At 51.2% G+C, this 17,512-nt stretch overlaps 1 protein-coding gene across 7 annotated transcripts in view; it reads left to right on the top strand.

Annotated features, from left to right (window-relative positions):
• MYO9A (myosin IXA) overlaps positions 1–17,512 on the top strand; it is a 138,457-nt gene that overhangs the window by 102,193 nt on the left and 18,752 nt on the right. For 6 of the 7 annotated variants that reach the window (XM_077318114.1, XM_077318115.1, XM_077318111.1 and 3 more), the window contains 9 exons: positions 21–1,676; positions 3,841–3,922; positions 4,666–4,878; positions 10,508–10,620; positions 11,471–11,628; positions 12,360–12,583; positions 13,554–13,670; positions 14,090–14,278; positions 16,737–16,784. In XM_077318114.1, coding sequence (XP_077174229.1) covers positions 21–1,676; positions 3,841–3,922; positions 4,666–4,878; positions 10,508–10,620; positions 11,471–11,628; positions 12,360–12,583; positions 13,554–13,670; positions 14,090–14,278; positions 16,737–16,784 — 2,800 coding nt within the window. The remainder of the gene's footprint in view (positions 1–20; positions 1,677–3,840; positions 3,923–4,665; positions 4,879–10,507; positions 10,621–11,470; positions 11,629–12,359; positions 12,584–13,553; positions 13,671–14,089; positions 14,279–16,736; positions 16,785–17,512) is intronic. The other variant, XM_077318116.1, reaches the window with a different exon arrangement.

Below are 17,512 nucleotides of genomic sequence, written 5' to 3'. Positions count from 1 at the left end.
TTTTACCTTTGCTTCCGCAGGTATAGAGCTTTAAAACAGCAAAGGCTGCAGGAGGCGCCGTTGGGAAATGGACCGGCAGTCCAAGGAGGGGAGCGAGAGGACGGTTTGGATATCAGGGGTTCCGATCCTTCCGAATGGGAAGATCGTTCCTTTGAAGAGCGAGAGCGGGCGGTGGAAGAGCACAAATCGGTGATGGAAAGCCGGGGTGGCCCGATCGATCCCTCCGGCAATTCTGGGAGCATATCGTACAAACACCACGAGAGAGCCAGCAGCCAGAGCGGCGTGAACGCGGAAGAGCCCGTGGTCGTCCGGGAGAGACCCAAGTCACTGGAAGACCTCAACCCTAAGAAAGGCACCCGTGCGAAACGGGAGAGCCGGCGGATGCGGGAGCTGGAGCAGGCGATCTTTAGCTTGGAGTTGCTCAAGGTCCGGTCCACGGGGGGAGCGTCCCCCTCGGAGGAGCGCCAGTGGTCCCCGGAAGTGGCCTCCGAAGGCATGCAGTCTCCCCGGGGAACCCCAGAGAGTGAGAGCTCTCAGGGAAGTCTCGAGATGCTGAGCCATGAAGAGACGCAGAAGACCAAACTGGACCCTGCCTTCTCCCAGGATTACAATACCCATTCCGCTGCCAGGGACTCGTTACCTTACAGCCCTAAATCTGACGACGCTCCGAGCCCCACCTTTCCCGCTGATGTCAACAGCAACGTCAACAGCAACGTGTCTGCTCGGAAAAGGTCAATCTCGAGTTCTGAATTCCCAGAGTGCCTTGCTGCTACGGAGCGGCTGGCCTGCGATTCCCCTAACGCCGTCTGCCATGGGCATATTAGAGAGCCCATCATTTCAAGCAGCCTTCCTACTTTTTACCACCCAACGCAGGATAGTCTGAAAGGTGGCCACTCGGTGATCGAGAACAATTTGAGGAACAAGCGGATGGGCGCGTCGTTTGAAGCTAAGCGGGACGCTGAGCTGCCCAGAACGGGGCAGATACAAACGTCTCCTAGGGCCGGTCGTCCTCCGTCGAGTGGAGAACCCGGCCCGGTCTTTGCTGCCTTGGAACCGACCTCTTCGGACCCGATCATCAAGCGGCTGGAGAAGCTGAACGTGGAGAAGGAAGAACGGCGCAAGCAGAAGCAGCTGCAGAACGAGAAAGAAATGATGGAGCAGATCCGGCAGCAGAAGGAGATTTTGGAGAAGGAGCGCAAAGCATTCGAGGAGCTCCAGAGGCATGAAAATGAGCAGAACAAGGCCAGGGAGCCTCCCCACGGGACTTCTGTCCGGTCACCCAAGAAAACCGACGGGAATCTCCCCCTTGGGAACCCCCCGAATAAAGGAGAGCGCCCCCTCGCCAAGAACACAGAGCCCAGGCTCGTGGATATCAAAGGGCTCACGGTCTCGAAAAAGGGAAGCCCCCCCGCGCGTGTGACCCAGAGGGAAAGGACAATTGTCTTGACCTTGGAACGGCGAGGAAGCCAGCCACCCTCAGCCCAGGACCCTGCTGGGCTAGAGAGGCTCAACCCGCAAGTGGCTGCCGAATCTCGGGAAGGCTCGAGCGTCCAGCCCCCCAGAAAGGAGCGGTTCCGGTTACCCCGAATGTCCAGTCAGGGCAGCGAGAGGACTTCTGGCGAGACCAGGGCTGGTCCCATGTTCTTCACCCCGAAGGACAGCCACAAGAGCACTAAGTGAGTATCACTTTGGGGCACTTATTTTAGAACGTGAGAATCTGGGCTGCTCAACAGAGCATGGTTAAGAGGTTGGAAGCAAACCAAAAAGCATAAAGATGACCCAAAAAGCCACACACAGGGATTTGTGTACGGTCCTGTATATGAAACCCAGTAAACGGTTGAATGGTCCAAATAAGATGTCTCTTTGAGGGTCTGCATCTCCTCTGTGCTGTGAAGCAAATCCCCTTTGTTTATTGCTGGTTTCTTCGTCCTTTTTTTTCTCTTCTGGTTTCTCTCTCTCTCTTTTAAAAGGAAGACGAAATACATAACTGCAGATTTGATTTTCGTAGTCCTAGGAGAGAGAGGAGGAGGTCTTTTCCCGCCCTGTTTGTGTTAGCAGTTCCCTTTTCCTGTGAGGTCAGTGGCTTGACGGGCAGCCCAACAGTATGTGTGTTTTGGGTTGAGCCTAAGAAGGCTAAGGGCGAGCGTGAATATCCAGCCTGCAAAACAGGAAGTGACGGAGAGAAAGGGCTAGAGAAATTCTGCCTCCAGAAATGCAAAATGCTGCCATTTGTGGCCAAAATGGATCGGTGTCTATAATTTCCTGCAATTTGTTAGCCGGCTAGCCCAGGCTAGCCCTATTCTTCTGGATCTCAGAAGCTAAGCAGGGCCAGCCCTGGTCAGTACCTGGACGGGAGGCCGTCCAGCAAGTCCAAGGTTGCTAGTCAGTGGCAGGCCCTGACAAGACCACCTCTGAATGACCCGTGCCTTGAAAGCCTTATGAGGTCACCGGAAGTCAGCAGAGAGGACGGTATAGGGAGGGATAAAGAACTCCGAAGAGTGCCGGAGCTTCTGATCAGCACGCTTGGAAGTTCAGGGTTCCATCATGTCAACCCCACGTCCTTGAAGCTAGCTTCTTTTAAAAAGAAAAATGTTCAAAACCTCAGTGATGGTGGCTGCATTCTTGCAGCCTGTCGTCATCTGGGTACAGTCCACATTTTCATCTGTCTGCCTAGCGATTTTGAAATGCGCGCTGGATGTGCGTGTTCACTCCGTGCCAGGTGCATGCCCTTGATCTTTATGAGTAGTGCTGCTGTGCAGATGGGTGTGCTTCCTTCTGGAGCTTTTTTATTTTGGGGGGGCAGGGGGGTGGCGGAATGCTCTCCCACAGGAAGCAGAGGCTTCGCTTTATCCCTGGAGGTTTCACCAGAACAGCAAGGAAAGCACCATGAAGCCACTCTCTCCCCAGAGGGAAGCAAACAAAAGCTCTGCCCTCCTCTTTGTAGGAGAAAGATGTTCCTTTAATGTGTATTATTTGTATTTTTGTTTATGGTCTGCCTTTCTCACTGGGACCTGGGGAAGAGGACAAGTAGGTATTACGTACGTCCCAGGAGGGACGGACCAGAACCAATGGGATGAAATTAATGCAAAAGAAATTCCATCTAAACATCAGGAAGAAGTTCCTGACATTTAGAGCGGTTTCTCAGTGGAACAAGCTTCCTCGGGAGGTGGTAGGTTCTCCATCTTTGGAAATGTTTAAACAGAGGCTGGATAGCCCTCTGACGGAGAGGCTGATTCTGTGAAGGTTCAAGGGGGTAGCAGGTGACAGTGGATGAGCGATTAGGATGTGAGTGTCCTGCAGAGTGCAGGGGGTTGGACTAGATGACCCATGAGGTCCCTTCCAACTCTATGATTTTATGATTCTAAAAAGACAACAACCAACTTTCCAGTCAGTCAGCAAAATTACTGGTTTAACTTTTTGGCATTTGGGCAATACGACGTACGCCGCCCTGAGCCGGTGGTCCACCGGGATTAAATTATTAAATTAAATGAATTAAGAATAGAACAAGAGGGGTGGGCAACAGAGCAATGAATGCAAGCACACCTGTACAATGCAGCAAGACAGTTGGTGCAGGAAAGGCTTTCTCCTCAACAAAAAGTCACCTCCTGCCCTGAATCATTCTACTGCAGCTTTACTCCTTGGAGGCCCTCCTTGAACTGTTTGGCTCCGAAACATGTTGTGTTTGTAAACTTTGTATGTGGTCATCTGACTGTCTGGACCGTGTCATCCGGGGCTGGGGTACATGACCGGAAGTTGTCCTTCCTTGGGCTATGCACATTGGGGGGGGGGGAGGGAGCAAATCAGTTGAGGGTCTTCAGTGTTCTCATTTTTTAATTTCAGCAAAGAATCTTCAGCCCATCTGTTCCTTCCAAAAGAAGACCCTAAAAAGCCATTAAAGATTCCTGGGCCGGGCAGAGGGGAGGTAAGACACAGCTTTTTTTTTTTTCCCGCCCCCTGCCAGAAGTTTTCTATGCTACTTTAAAGTTTGTGCTCTTAATATAATATTAAGCCAAGGTTTTCTTGGGTGGGCAAGCAGCGGCAGGCGTTTCAGGAGGCGCCCCTTCCACAGCAATACCACCGTGGCCTTGTTCAGGTGGGCAACTTGTGTCCGGCCCGTTTGGGGTTTCATGCAAAGGAGCGCTTCTCCATCCAAAAGAGCCCCTTGGGCTCCGAAAACAACCAGGTTCAGGGAGAAGCTAGGCTCAGACACCTTCTCCTCAACACCTTGTTTTCTATGGCAACGGAAGTTTTTGCATGGAGCAATTCATGCATCAGAATCAGAGCGCCTTTATTGGCTCCCGCTCTGCCATGAATTGCTTCAGAAAAAGCGTGTCGAAGGTAATCTCACGCTCCATTTCTGTTTTCCATTATTTGGTATCCACTCCATTGCAACGCATTTCCTTTATGCTGTCCTTCCTTTTGTTGTTGTTGTTGTTGCTGTTGTTGTTTGCCCCCAATGCAATTTACCTTTGTCTTTGAACAACGGTTGCATTTGGGGAAGAAAGGCCATTTCTTGAAAAACGAAACCCAATAAGTTGCATGTACCCTGTTGACTTTCGGCTTCCGACGTCAGCCCAAACCGCCTTGTTTCCTTTCTTTCTTTCTTTTTTTTTCCGTTTGAAACATTTTTCACATTATCTGTTTTTATCATTTGGTGTCGAGCAGGTGGCCAGACCAGCCCATAAAAAGAAAGCCCGCATGGCACGGACACGCTCCGATTTCTTGACTAGAGGCGCTTTGGCTGCTTGGGAGGGGGATACGGAGGAAGAGGATTGCGATGAGCGTTTTGAAATCCTTCGCTCCCTTGACCAACCTGCTGACCCCGACCCCGGGTGTGCAGCCAGACTTGGGCAGCCCTGTCACAGTGACTCTGAAATGGTAATTTCTACCCCCCCCCCACCACCACCACCCCGAGGAAGCTGCTGTGCCGGGGGCGTTTCTTGTCTAACCCTTAGCTGCTAACCCTTAGTCTTTCTCCGACTGGTAATGGGATCGTAGGGAGGGGCAGCCTCCAAGAACACAGTCACGAGCCAATAACACGGACACCTGCTTGCGTTGGTGAAGCCACGGGGAGGGACATGGGTGGCTTCTGCTGTCTTGGAGTACTATTTCTAGTAGGGATGGCCCAATTGTGGCTCTCCAGGGACTACAGTGACCACGAGCCCCTTGGCAGCGAGAGAAAGAGAGACGCTAGTTCCCGACATCCCATCCAATTTCAGTGTGACCAGGAAACAGCATGTACAGAGGCGCAAAGCCAGAATCTGAAGGGCTGGAATTGCCAAGTGCAGGGAGCACTGTTTAGTGTCCAGGCCTGTGGGGTCCTCGGTTGCCATTCATGACTGCAGAGTAAATAAAGCTAGCGAAGCAAAGGGAAGTGAGGGAAGGAGGCCCCCAAAAACTAGACGTAAGACAAAGCCAGTAAGATGCTTCTTTACTCAATGAGAAAATTCCCAACAAGTGTCGCAGATTTCCAGTGGGAATTTATTTAGCAACAGATCGAAGCAGTGTGGGCCTTCAGTGAAAGAAATCCCCCAGGAGGTCTGGGACATGAATTGGGTATATCCTGTTAAGTTCCCGTTAACTTTGCTGTCGGTGTAGTGTGGGATCTACCCTCCTGATGCTGGCAGCTGGCTCTCCAGGGTACACTAAGCAAAGGATCCTCCAGGTGGGCATACAGCCTCCTTTCTTTATAAAGATGCGCCTCACAACACCACACAGACATCCTCTTTGATGTTTGCAGGGCGTAAAAGTGGATCTCTAGCGTGCGAAGCAGAGGTGCTTCCCAGTCCTGCCCCCGAAAGCATGTATCCGAGGCCTTGTGTATTATTATATCATTATTAGCATCATCATTATTATCATTATTATTTGATTTATTTGATTTATTTCCCGCCACTCCCTAAATTGGCTCGTGGCCGGTAACAACAGTATGCAAAACTTAAGGCCGCACCAGACCTCAGTACCTTGAAGGAATTTTGAAGCCTTTTCATCCTTGCATCACAAAATCATTAGCAGCAATTTTTTTTAAAGCGCTGTATAAATCTTTCTTTGAATTCGAGCTCAGCTCATTTTGCTAAGCGCCAGGCCACGCCGTCAGTGGCCGTGGGACCCGTGGTCACCGTATCCCTGAGAAACTAATAAGAAATGTGGACGATTTGTAATAGAAATTCACAAGAGAGTAGATAGATCCATAAACCTTCCCGTAGTGCTTGCTTTTGGCTGCTCCCTTGGTGGAGATGAAACCGATGTTTTATTATCCGAGGCATTATCTCTAACAACATTTGAGTACAGTAAAATTAAATCAGCAGAGGAATATAATTGATATGTGTAAATGCAGTGTTGCTAAAGCTTCATTACATCTCCCTCCCGACAGCCAAACAGCTTTTCTATTAATAAAAACTAAATTTGGTGGCCACTGCCGCAAACGGGGACCACTTTAAGCCTGATGTTTAGTAGGAGATTGGTGCTCTTTGGCCAGAAGAACTAAAAGGGCTGGTTGGTTTCATTTGAAAAGTGCCAGCACTTCCTACATATAGCGTTGCCAACCTCCAGGTGACCTCTGGAGAGTTCCTGCTATTACAGTCGATCTCCAGGCGACAAAGATCAACTCCCCTCCAGAAATTGCCTGCTTTGGAGGATGGATTCGGTGGGATTATATCCTGCCGAAGTCCCCCTTCCCAGCCCTGCCCCTCCCAGACTCCACCCCCCCAAAAATAAAAATCTTGAGTTGGGACCGTTGACGTCAGGAGGCTTTAAAATCTGATTATGAATGTTTTTAATTATGAATATATGCTGATTATGAATGTATGCTGGCCAACCGCCCCAAGCCCGCTCGCAGAGAGCGGCAATCTATCAACAGAATAATAATAATAATAATAATAATGAGAATAACGATAACATATGTAAAATGTGTACATATAAAACGGCCCAACTCCTTCCTGATTGGCCACCCGTCCTACGAACGGCCAATCAGGCTGTATGTCCCGCCCCTGCCCAGGGTTCCGAAGCCTCCAACTGTCACTGTTGCGGAGGATTTCCGCAACAATGTTTCGCTTCAGGAGACTCCTGTCTGCGGTGAGGGGAACCCCCGAATGGAGGGGAGGGATGGGGTTCCGAAAGCAAGGCAGGGGAATCTGAGGGTGCGGGTGTCCTTTTGAGGGGGGAAAGCCCCGTCTCACTCAAAGTACTGCTTGGCCAGCCTCCCTGCTGGAGGGGAGGCACAGCCAAGCCATGCGTGTCTCTTCTCACCCCTCTCTGAGCATCTGAGGTCTACCACGCTAGGTGATGAAACTGTTATGAGGGTACTTTTGCCTCCTGTTTCATCTGCACAACAGCCCTGTGCAGCAAGCCTCAAGTGTGATTCCAGATCTCCAGGTCACACCTGGAGGTTGGCTACCGCAGATTGGAAATATTCCATGGGGTTTGGAGACGGGGCCTTAAAATGTTACGATGCTTCAGAATACATCTTCCAAAGCAGCAGATTTTGCCTGCAAGGTGATCTTCTTAGTCTAGAGATAAGCGGCGACAGAGACAATGCTAGAGGCTTGCAGACTGAGGTTGGGGTTGAGTGGCGTGGGTATGACCCACTTGGCCTGCGGGCACTGACCAGCCCTTGCCAGCAACAGATGTAATTTTTTCGTGCAAACAGACAGACCAACGAGGGCCCTGCGAGTCTGGAAACAGCAAGAAGACCTAAATAAGGACTATTTAGACCCCATATCTGTAAATGGCGATCAAGCAACTGGCCAATATACATAGGGGCTTAGGCGACTTTGCTCAAGCCTGCCCTGATAAATAAAAATCAGTATTTGCCATGAAGGTCCTCTGAAAAATCAGGCAGAAGGAGCCTAGAAGTTCCAGGAGCTAGTTGGGAGTTTGCATTGAAAGGGCTGACAGGAGGAGTTTCTGACCAGCCCAACGCCTCCCTGATTGGCTGCCCGTCCAGCAAACAGCCAATCAGGCTGGCTGTCCCGCCCCTGCCCAGGGTTCCGAAGCCACCAACTGTCACTCTGAGCATCTCCTTTGCTTCATTCATTCAAAACATTCAAGCAACTGATCAATAAACACAGGGGCTGAAGCGACTTTCCTCAAGCCTGCCCAGATAAATAAAAACCAGTATTTGCCATAAAGGTCCTATGGGGGGGGGGGGGGAGGGAATAAATGGCCCAGAATTTCCAGTGCACTAAGCTTGGGAGTTCACATACTAAGGGCTTAAAGTAAACAGTGAGACTCTCCCTCAATCCCAGGCAACGTGGCAGCTTTAGCCAGCCAAACGATCCTTGCCCTGACCCTGGTGTGTCAAGAAGCTTTGAACGTCCTCTCTGGTTTGGGCAAAGCAGAGCTGTGTTCCTGGAGGCAGACCCCACTACAGAGTTCTAGTTGTACTAGCAGTGGGCACTTTTCACACTGGGAACTCTCCTGCTGGGGCGCAGCCATGGCTGGGATCACTCTCTGGCTTGGGGCGCTGCCCTCCCCATCTTCGAGATGTCGCTTTCTCGTTATCCTCCTCCGACTCTGCTACCTCCCTGTGTGTGTGTTTTTTTTAACCAATGACGTTTGCATGCGAGTAGCCCTAGATCTCTTCCCCCTGTCCGTCGCCTCTCCTCCTGCTCTGCCTTTCGGAGCTCCTCCGCCAGCTCCTTCCCCCGCCACTCGGCACACCTGCTGCAGAGCACCCGCTTGCCCGATCCGCTCATGTTCACATGTGTCGAACTGCGAGGCGCCTGCTGTTGTGTATAAGGACGGTGTGACCCTGCCCGTGCAGATTTCCCCCGTGCTGGAGAGAGCTGCCTCTGGACACTCACCTCTCTGAGCTCTTCTGTCTCCCTCGCCCAGCTGCTTGGAGCGGGACGTAGGCTGTGTGCAAATGATAAGTTTTTCCAGCCGCCCATTGGCGTTAATGGCTGGCCTGCGCAGAGGCTGTTTCACTCAAAGAGATAAAGCAGACTGCAGCACAGCAGCCGTTAGGGAAGGCCAGCAGCACCGGGCACACCAGCCCTTCCGATATTTATCTCTGCCTTTTCCGTGGGAGGGGCAGGCCAGTCCGGCAGCCCCCTATGCGCAGGGTTGATCGTTTTCAGGAGAAAGGGAAGGAGATTATCACTCGCACACCAGTTGGAGGGAAACAAAAGCGCAGGGAGTCCATTACCCAGTGTGTTTTTTTTTTGAGCGCATTAAAGGGATCCTCGGCGTAACATTGATGAACAACACAGTCTCACGCAGGGACGTCCGCGAGCCTAATGATTTTCGGCAGCCTCACAGCAACTCGGCGTATGGTTGCTGCAAGTGGCAGCCCCGTAGGGTTGCCAACCGCCAGATGTTGGCTGGAGATCTGGGACTACAGCTGACCTCCAGGCGGCAGAGATTAGTTCGCCTGGAGAAAATGGTTGCTTTGGCAGGTGGAGACTCTAGGATTAGAGTCTCTGAAGGCCTGCCCCTCCCCAAGCCCTCCCTTCCTCAGGCTCATCCCCCCCCCCAAAAAAAAACCCTCCAAGTATTTCGAACCCTAGAGCCCTTCTACTTCCAGTTGGCTTTGGGCAACTGGCTGGCCAGGGCAGGACAGGTCCAGTTGTCCACTCTGTGTGTGCAAATGGACACCTGTTCCTTTCCCTGGGCCCAACCTCTTGCAAAGCCGAGAGGTTCACCCGTCCCGGGGCGATAATGGTGGTCCCCTTTGGGAACGCTTCCGTAAACAGGCTTTAAAAGGTGAACCTCATTGCACAACATTCATGGCATTTGCTTCCTACGTGTTTTGCAGTGGAAATAACATCCTTTCCCAGTAATGGTAATTATATCGGGAGTGGAAAGCCCTGCACTTTAATGTGGCAGGAAGCATTGGTAGTCCTGGGCTCTGTCGGGTGAGGATCAGTTGCAGTTGCAGATAGATTAGATAGATTAGATAGATTAGATGGATAGATGGATAGATGGATAGATGGATAGATAGATAGATAGATAGATAGATAGATAGATAGATAGATAGATAGATAGATAGATAGATAGATAGATAGATAGATAGATAGATAGATAGATAGATAGATAGATAGATAGATAGATAGATAGATCTTGGAATAGGCCTCCACGTTCCGTTGGTTTGTGGGAGTTTTGTGGGTAGGGTGAGCTTAAAGCTCTCCGGCAGGTCCCCAAAATGCATTCAACAGGCAATAAAAGGATATCTTCGCGCTCCCGTCTGCCCTCTCTGAGTTTCCGAGCCGGCAGCGTCAAGAGAAATGAGACATGCCGTGTCCTTCATCACATAACCAGGATCCTGTAGAGAGTTCTTACATTTTGCCGATTTTTTGGCAGCCAAGCTAGGAGTTTTGACTTGAGAGCACCTCTCCTAGCAAGGCGCGCGCGCGCGTGTGTGTGTGTGTGTGCGTGCTTGTGTGCCCCCACTTTTCCAGCCCTCCTAAATCCCAAAATCATCGAATCATTGTCAAGACTCCATTACCTCTGAGAATATCGAACTGGCACCCTGATTTTGAAGCATTTCTCTGGCTTGTCATTGTTGCAGATGCTGCAGTGTTTCACATGCAGTGAAAGCGAACCGAGACTTCATAAAACCTTGTCTCAAGAAGAGATTGAAATTCCGGCAGCAGTCCCGAAGACTACTGCTACAGATGAAAGGTATAAAAGTCTGGGGGGGGGGGGTACAGCTTTTGGCTTTTCTTTTTTTTTTCCTGGCATGCATACTAGTTTCCTGTAGGTGGACATATTTCACCAAGGCCATTTCCCTTGCCTTCCTCCGCTTTTTAACAGAAATAATTCACGTTTTGTTTTGCTTGTACCCCGATGCCGACTGAAGGCCATCTGCACAGTTCGGATTTGCCACGTCCCTTCTCCAGGGACGATAGAGGGGAACGTTTAAGCACAAGCAGGAGCGAGCTGTGATTAGCCTGCTCGGCCCGAGACCCCGACCCTCATGGGGCATTGCCCCGTTTCATTCAGACAACTTAGCCTTGGCTAACTTAGTCCGCAGAAATTGGCCTGTGGCACTCCTGGCGAAATGCAGCATTTGTTGCTGAAAAGAAGTTCTACTGATGTGCGGAATGCTTTCCCTGGTTTTCCATTTAGAAAGGTCTGAAGCAGAGCTTCCCTGCTGAAAGAGCACGTTGTGTCGATTGATTCCATTTCTTTCTTTTATCGCCTGCTTTTTTCCTCCGTGGGGACTTGAGGCAACTGAGTTGTTCTCCTGTCTTCCATTTTATCCTCCCAACAACCCTGTGAGGTAGGACAGGCTTGGAGGAAGTGCCTGGCCCAGGCTCAGCCCTGGAGCTACCATGGAAGAGTGGAGCTTTGCCCCCGTCTCCCGGATTCGAGTCCAGCATGCCAGCCATTACCCCACGCTCACCCTCCTACCACATTACTCTTTGGCATGTCGTCAGTAGTGTTGCTCCATGACTGCCTGTCCTTTTCCCAAGGGCAACCTGACTGGAGGTAACATCCATACCTCTCTCTCTTTTTTTGTCTTTGGCAGACCTCAGAGGCCGAAGATGAGGTTTTGGACCAAAGGGAGGCAGGGAGAAAAAAAACCGAATAGAGAAGAACTTGCCTCCCAAACTGAGGTCCAGGAGTTTTGCCCCGAACAAGATCCTGTGGTCAGAGAGATGGCACCAGGACTCCTGCTCGATGAAGGTAAAAGCGCAGGAGGCATCCCAGCTAGCAGGAGGGCAGACCTGGGGAAGGGCTGGGCCTCAGCGGGAGAGCGTGCGATCAGCAGGTTGTCCATCTCAGTTGCCCTCCCCAGATGCAATTCGAACATCACGCAAAAGCCCGGTTTAATTTGAACCAAAGCAGCTGAGTGCGGCTGTAGCCCTTAGGCCGTAGATGACGGGGTTGGCTTTTCCTTACCTGAGATCCTGAAGAAGCCCTGCCCAAGATGGCAGTCCTGAGCCAGGCACACCAGTGGCCTCGCTCAAAATCAGCCCCATTTCACACGCCTGCCGTATGTCCAAATTTTAGATAGCGGGGCTGCTAAGGAGTTGTGTTGCTTACACCCAAAACACGAAGAACAGTTCCGAGGCAGGGATGTCGCTATGCCGATGTTGGTTTAATGTCGAATTTCTTAATAGCACCTCCGAGGCAAGATCTCTTGCGATGGGGTTGCTCCCAAGGTTCTCTAGTTCTCTAAGCCAGGGGTAGTCAACCCGTGGTCCTCCAGAGGTCCAGGGACTACAATCCCCATGAGCCCCTGCCAGCAAACGCTGGCAGGGGCTCATGGGAATTGTAGTCCATGGACCTCTGGAGGACCACAGGTTGACTACCCCTGCTCTAAGCCAACCCGATCAGGGCTTGGCGCTTTCAACTGGACCTTTGGCACGGAGGCGCCCTTGACGAACGCGTCGGAAATGTCTTTGCCCCGGCAGAGCTGGGTCCGCGTCACCTGACTCCCCCGAGGAGCCCCGAGCTGTCGGGCATCGATCGGCGGGAATGCAAAGAAAACAAGGAGCCCTCGCCCTTGGTGAAGCGCAAGCGCAGCCTGAAGGTCAACAATGTCACCATGGAACCGGCGCAGTGGCAGAACGATGGGCTGCAACTCCTAAGCAGCACCAATGACTTGAAAAGCATGGACGAGTTCCTCTTGAAAAAGGTATCATGGGAGGCAGGCAAATTGCCTGAGATTATGACGCAGACGTTGGCAGGGGCTCATGGGAGCTGTAGTCCATGGATATCTGGGGGACCACAGGTTGACTCCCCCTGGTGTAGCGGTCAAAGAGCAGCGCCCTCTAATCTGGGGGACCAGGTTGGGTTCCCCAGCCCTCCCCATGCAGCCAGCTGATATCACCTGGATGCTTTAGGTCAGGCTTGCTCAGCCAGGTTTTTGTGTATCCCTGGGGTTTCTTGATCGCCCCGGAGGGGTCTCCCAAATGGATGGAAGTTAATTATTATTTTTTTAAAATATTTGTTTTAATCAGTTCAACATAGGATCATATATGGTCATGTCGACCCATCTACCTCCCTCCCAGACTGGCCGGTGATGGGCCTGGAGGGGGTGGGAAGGGGAGGGGCCCCAGGTGGACATGTCCACAGCTCTGCTTCCCAACCCTGTTCTGCTCAATTGTGCCACTTCTGGGGGTTTTTGAAGCCTGAATAATGTTTCAGGGGGGTCTCAGTAGTAAAACAGGTGAAAACGCCTGATCTTGGTTCAAGCAATGTGTCTGTCCCTACATTCCCTACACTTCTTCCCCATGGGGACCCTAAGGAGCTCACATCATTCTCCCCTCCTCCCTTTTGCCTTAACAATAAAAACCCTATGAGGAAGGTTTGGCTGGCCTAAGGTCGCTCAGCGAGCATCCCTAGCCAAGTTGGGATTCGAACCAGAGTCTGCCGGCTTAACACCGTAACCCCTGTGCTGGCTCTCTCGCCGTTGTTTCACGTCCTGTTTCCCGGATTTCTTTGGCCAGCCACTGTTGAGGACAGGAAGTTAGAAAAGAGGCACAATGTAGCCTCATTCGGCAGGGATATTTCTCTAGCCATAACGGGAATTTTGCTAGGGCACTTGAGGTGGGACCCAGCAGAAGGGCACGGCCTTACAGCTGGCGTTCTTCTGTGCCCCGCAGATGAACGACCTGGAAAGTGAAGACTGCAAGAAAGACACTCTGGTGGATGTTGTCTTCAAAAAAGCCTTGAAGGAATTCCGACAAAACATCTTCAGCTTCTACTCATCAGCTCTGTCGGTACGTTTACGGGGCTGCTGCCTTGGGAGGCGAGGCGGCCTTAAGGGGGGCATGTTTGTTGGTGCTTCCAGTTGGCAGAGTTCTGCACTGTCCTCTCGGTGTTTGTGGGACACCATTTCCCATAGAGAGGCTATGGTGACACCCCCAACGTTTTCATGGCAAGAGTCAGTCAGAAGTAGTGATTTTCCATTGCCTCCCTCTGTGTAGCCACCCTGGCATTTCTTGGTGGTCTCCATTGAACTGCTAATGTTAACCGGAGCTCCCTGCTTGGCTGCCCAGATTTGGGCTAGCCCGGGCCATCCAGGTCAGGGCCCCCATGATGTAGAGCTGTCAACACTCCAACCAATCTGAATCAAAGGGAAAAACTGAGAGTCCTCTCTCTCTCCCCCCCCCTCCCCTTTCTTCTCTGTGCTACTTAGATGGGCGATGGGAATAGCATCCGTTACAAAGACCTCCATGCATTGTTCGAACAAATTCTGGAGAAGACGATGAAACTTGAGCAGAGGGACTGGAGCGAGTCCCCTGTCCGGGTGTGGGTCAACACCTTCAAGGTGTTTTTGGATGAATATATGATTGAGTATATGCCTTTGGATAACTCTGCCTCCAAGGTAAGCTGGTCTGTCACAGCCTCAAGTGAGCCATCTTGGCGTAGCGGTTAAGACCTCTAATTTGGAGAGGCGGGTTCGAGTCCCCACTCCTCCACCTACCTCACAGGGGTTTTATCGTGGGGAGGGGAAGGTGGTGCTAAGCCGCTTTGAGACTCCTTCGGGTAGTGAAAAGTGGGCTACAATTCCAGCTTAAGCGATGATTGGTTCTTGGAGCCTGCTAGAATGAGGGTCTTGTTTTTCACATGCCTTAAAAAATCTCCGCTGTGATTTTTTGCTTTTTGAAGTCTTTTTTTTTTGGGGGGGGGGCGAAATGACAGTAGGGAATTTGCTTCTGAAATGCTGCTTCCAGCCACAACCTTGCTCTTCTTAATATTATTTCTTAACCCAGCCCCTGGCTGGCATGTTAAATAACCAGTGCTTCTGGAAAGGTCTCGCTCGAGAATTCACACCAGACTGCTGCAAGATCATAAAACAGCGAGCGAAATGTGTAGTTGGCACGTGGCTATCCTTGGTCCTGTGTCACCTGGATGCTTGTGGGCTGCTCAGTTTGGAAAACCTGTACTATTTTGTTGTTTCCTGTAAACCGCCCTGAGCCTTCGGGGAGGGCGGTATAGAAATACAATAAATAAATAATAAATAATAAATAAAAGGCAGATGGGTGGAGCACCAGCAACAGACGCCTTCACCATCCATCATCTACATCATCGTTCTGTATAAAACGCCAGATGTACCTGGCAGACGACGCACTTCTTTAAAAAGGAGGCAATTGGTTCAGAGCCCTGGAGGGGAGGCGGGACCCTGGGGGATGATCGCCACAAAAGGGGGATCTGTTCTGTTACTGGGCAGGTTCTTGGCCACTGCAGCTTCTTCTGGGACAGTTGGTGTGTAGATGAGCTACTACCATATTAGCTGGGGGGACTGGATGGGGAAGGGGGTGAGGGATAGAGCTGAAGGGTTGCTAGGGGTAGGGTAGGGATCAAGCTGGGAAACTCCGGGAGATTTGGGGAAGGAGCCTAGGGGAGACAGCGTCCCTCAGCAGGTGCAATGCTGGGAAGACAGTAAGGGTGCTGAGTGAATGAATGCCAGCGGTGGGGGTGGGGGGGGGAGTGGAATAGAAAGGCTGACAGGCAGGAGGGAAGAGTCCAGGGGGGAGGAGACTGAATGCCAGGAGTGGGGGTGATGCAGTGCCACAGGTGGGAGTAGTTAGGGAGAGTAGCAAAGCAGGGGGTGGCCAGTGTGGGGTAGGTGGCTAGAGCAGCAAGGGTGGGGGCAGACTAGTTGAGAAAAGGAGGGGCAGGAAGGATGGCAGGTACATAGACAGATAAGGGAACTCTGGGGCAAGGGATGAAAGAGGGGCTCTCCTCACACACAAAAGGAACGGGGGAAAGGGGGAAACCAGGGGCAGGATATCAGACAACAAAAGAAGCCGTGAAAGGCGGCAGCTACTCCATTACTCCACCACTGCTACAAAACTCTGACCCCAATCGCTATCTAGAGCCGTTGGATTTCGCACGCAACGGGATTTAATGCTTGTCTCGCATCATTTTCACTTCCACAATCCTTTTCATCTGGCCAGCAGCTGTCATTCTGGGAAAGGCTGAAATCTGTTAGGCAGAGCAGGAAATATGGGGGTGGGGAAGGGCAGTGGAGAGGGGCGATTCTTGGCTTCCGAGCTGAGTGCAAGTTTGTCTTTCGCTTGCTGACCCCTTTGCCATAGATTTGCTGAGAGGAAGCTGCGCATTAAGGACTTTGAGGGGAAGGAGGCAGTCAGTGGGGAAAAGCAAAAACAATGTTCCTCCCTGTCCCTTTTCTTACTCCCATGCCATGTCCATGAGGAAGCAAAAATATTAGGAATATTTATGGCGGGGGGGGGGAGGGCCTTGACTGTTCTTCAACCTTGGTGTAGCAGCTAAGAATGGTGGCTTCTAATCTGGTTTGCTTCCCCAGTCCTCCACATGCTGCCTGCTGGGGGACCTTGGGCCAGTCACAGTCCTGACAGAGCTGTTCTCACAGAGCAATTCTGTCCGAGATCTCTCGGCCCCACCTACCTCACGGGGATCTGTCGTGGGGAGAGGAACAGAAGGCGATGGTCAGCCATTTTGAAATACATGGCTGAGTATAAAAAGACAACTGTCCTTCTTCCTCTCCCGTGAATTGGAACTCCGTCATTGTTTGCCTTGTCCGTGGAACCAGGATCCTGGTCTCTGCTAGCCACCTTTGAGCCTATTAAACCCGCCCCTTATCAAATGCCAGCAAGCCCAAAGGCTTGAGATGGTATGACAGAAGGATGTTTCAGACAGGAGAAGGACTGTTAAATAGCAGAGCTATCTCGTGTCTTCCGTCAAAGGGTGTAATTGTGCAGAAGGCCATGTGAGCTGGCCAAATGAAAATATAGCAATTGGGACACCGAGGGCTCAGGAGGTTCTCACCCCTGACATCGTCCCTGCTTTTCTCCTAGATGACCAAAATTGAAAGGAAGAAAAGAAGGAAGAAAGAAGCAGATGTTGTAAGTGGAAATTTGGCTCTTTGAATGCATTAACCGGGGGGGGGGGGAGCGCAGGAGTTACAGTTCCTCAGAGGGTGTCCTTGCCTACCGCCGCTGCTCCTAAATACATATAGAACAGATTTTGTTATTGATTTTGTGCTTCCTGCATCAGTTGTGCTTCCTGCATCCAGCCTTCTGGGTTCTTCTAATCTGCCCGAGCCATAGCTGGACCTATAGAGTTAGGAGTTGCTTAGCAGAGCGTGACTCTGAAATGAAGAAGCCGTAGCCTATCGTTGGGGCAACTGGCATGTCACAAGGAAACCTTTTTATAGCATTTATCAAAGACGGAGCCATCAGATCTCAGCCTCCTTGTGCCACCTAGTGAAGGAAGTCGGATCTGCAGGCCAGTAACAGACCGGCCCTTACATAAAAACTTATTAGCTAGCCCTGGAGTGTGATCATAGGATGGCGATGCCAACAGAGATGGCTGTGCTTTGAACCTCCAGAGCATACCCGAATGTATTTTCAGCCTTTTTAAAAACCTATATGGCCTTGCACATTCGTAATCCAATTCGTTCTAACCAACCCACTAAACAGAGCTCTGCTTCGTCCTAATGCAGCTGTTCTAGACTGTGTGGGGATGGTTGTTGTATCAATTTTCTAGTTTAACTGTGCTCTCTCAATTAGGGAGCTTTCTCAGATGGAGGACAGTAAATGTGCACGAACCATCATGGATGGTAGAGTCCCCT

Source organism: Paroedura picta, chromosome 18 (genome assembly GCF_049243985.1).
Source record: "Paroedura picta isolate Pp20150507F chromosome 18, Ppicta_v3.0, whole genome shotgun sequence".
In the NCBI taxonomy this organism is placed as follows: domain Eukaryota; kingdom Metazoa; phylum Chordata; class Lepidosauria; order Squamata; family Gekkonidae; genus Paroedura; species Paroedura picta.
This window is presented reverse-complemented; position numbering and strand designations above follow the sequence as displayed.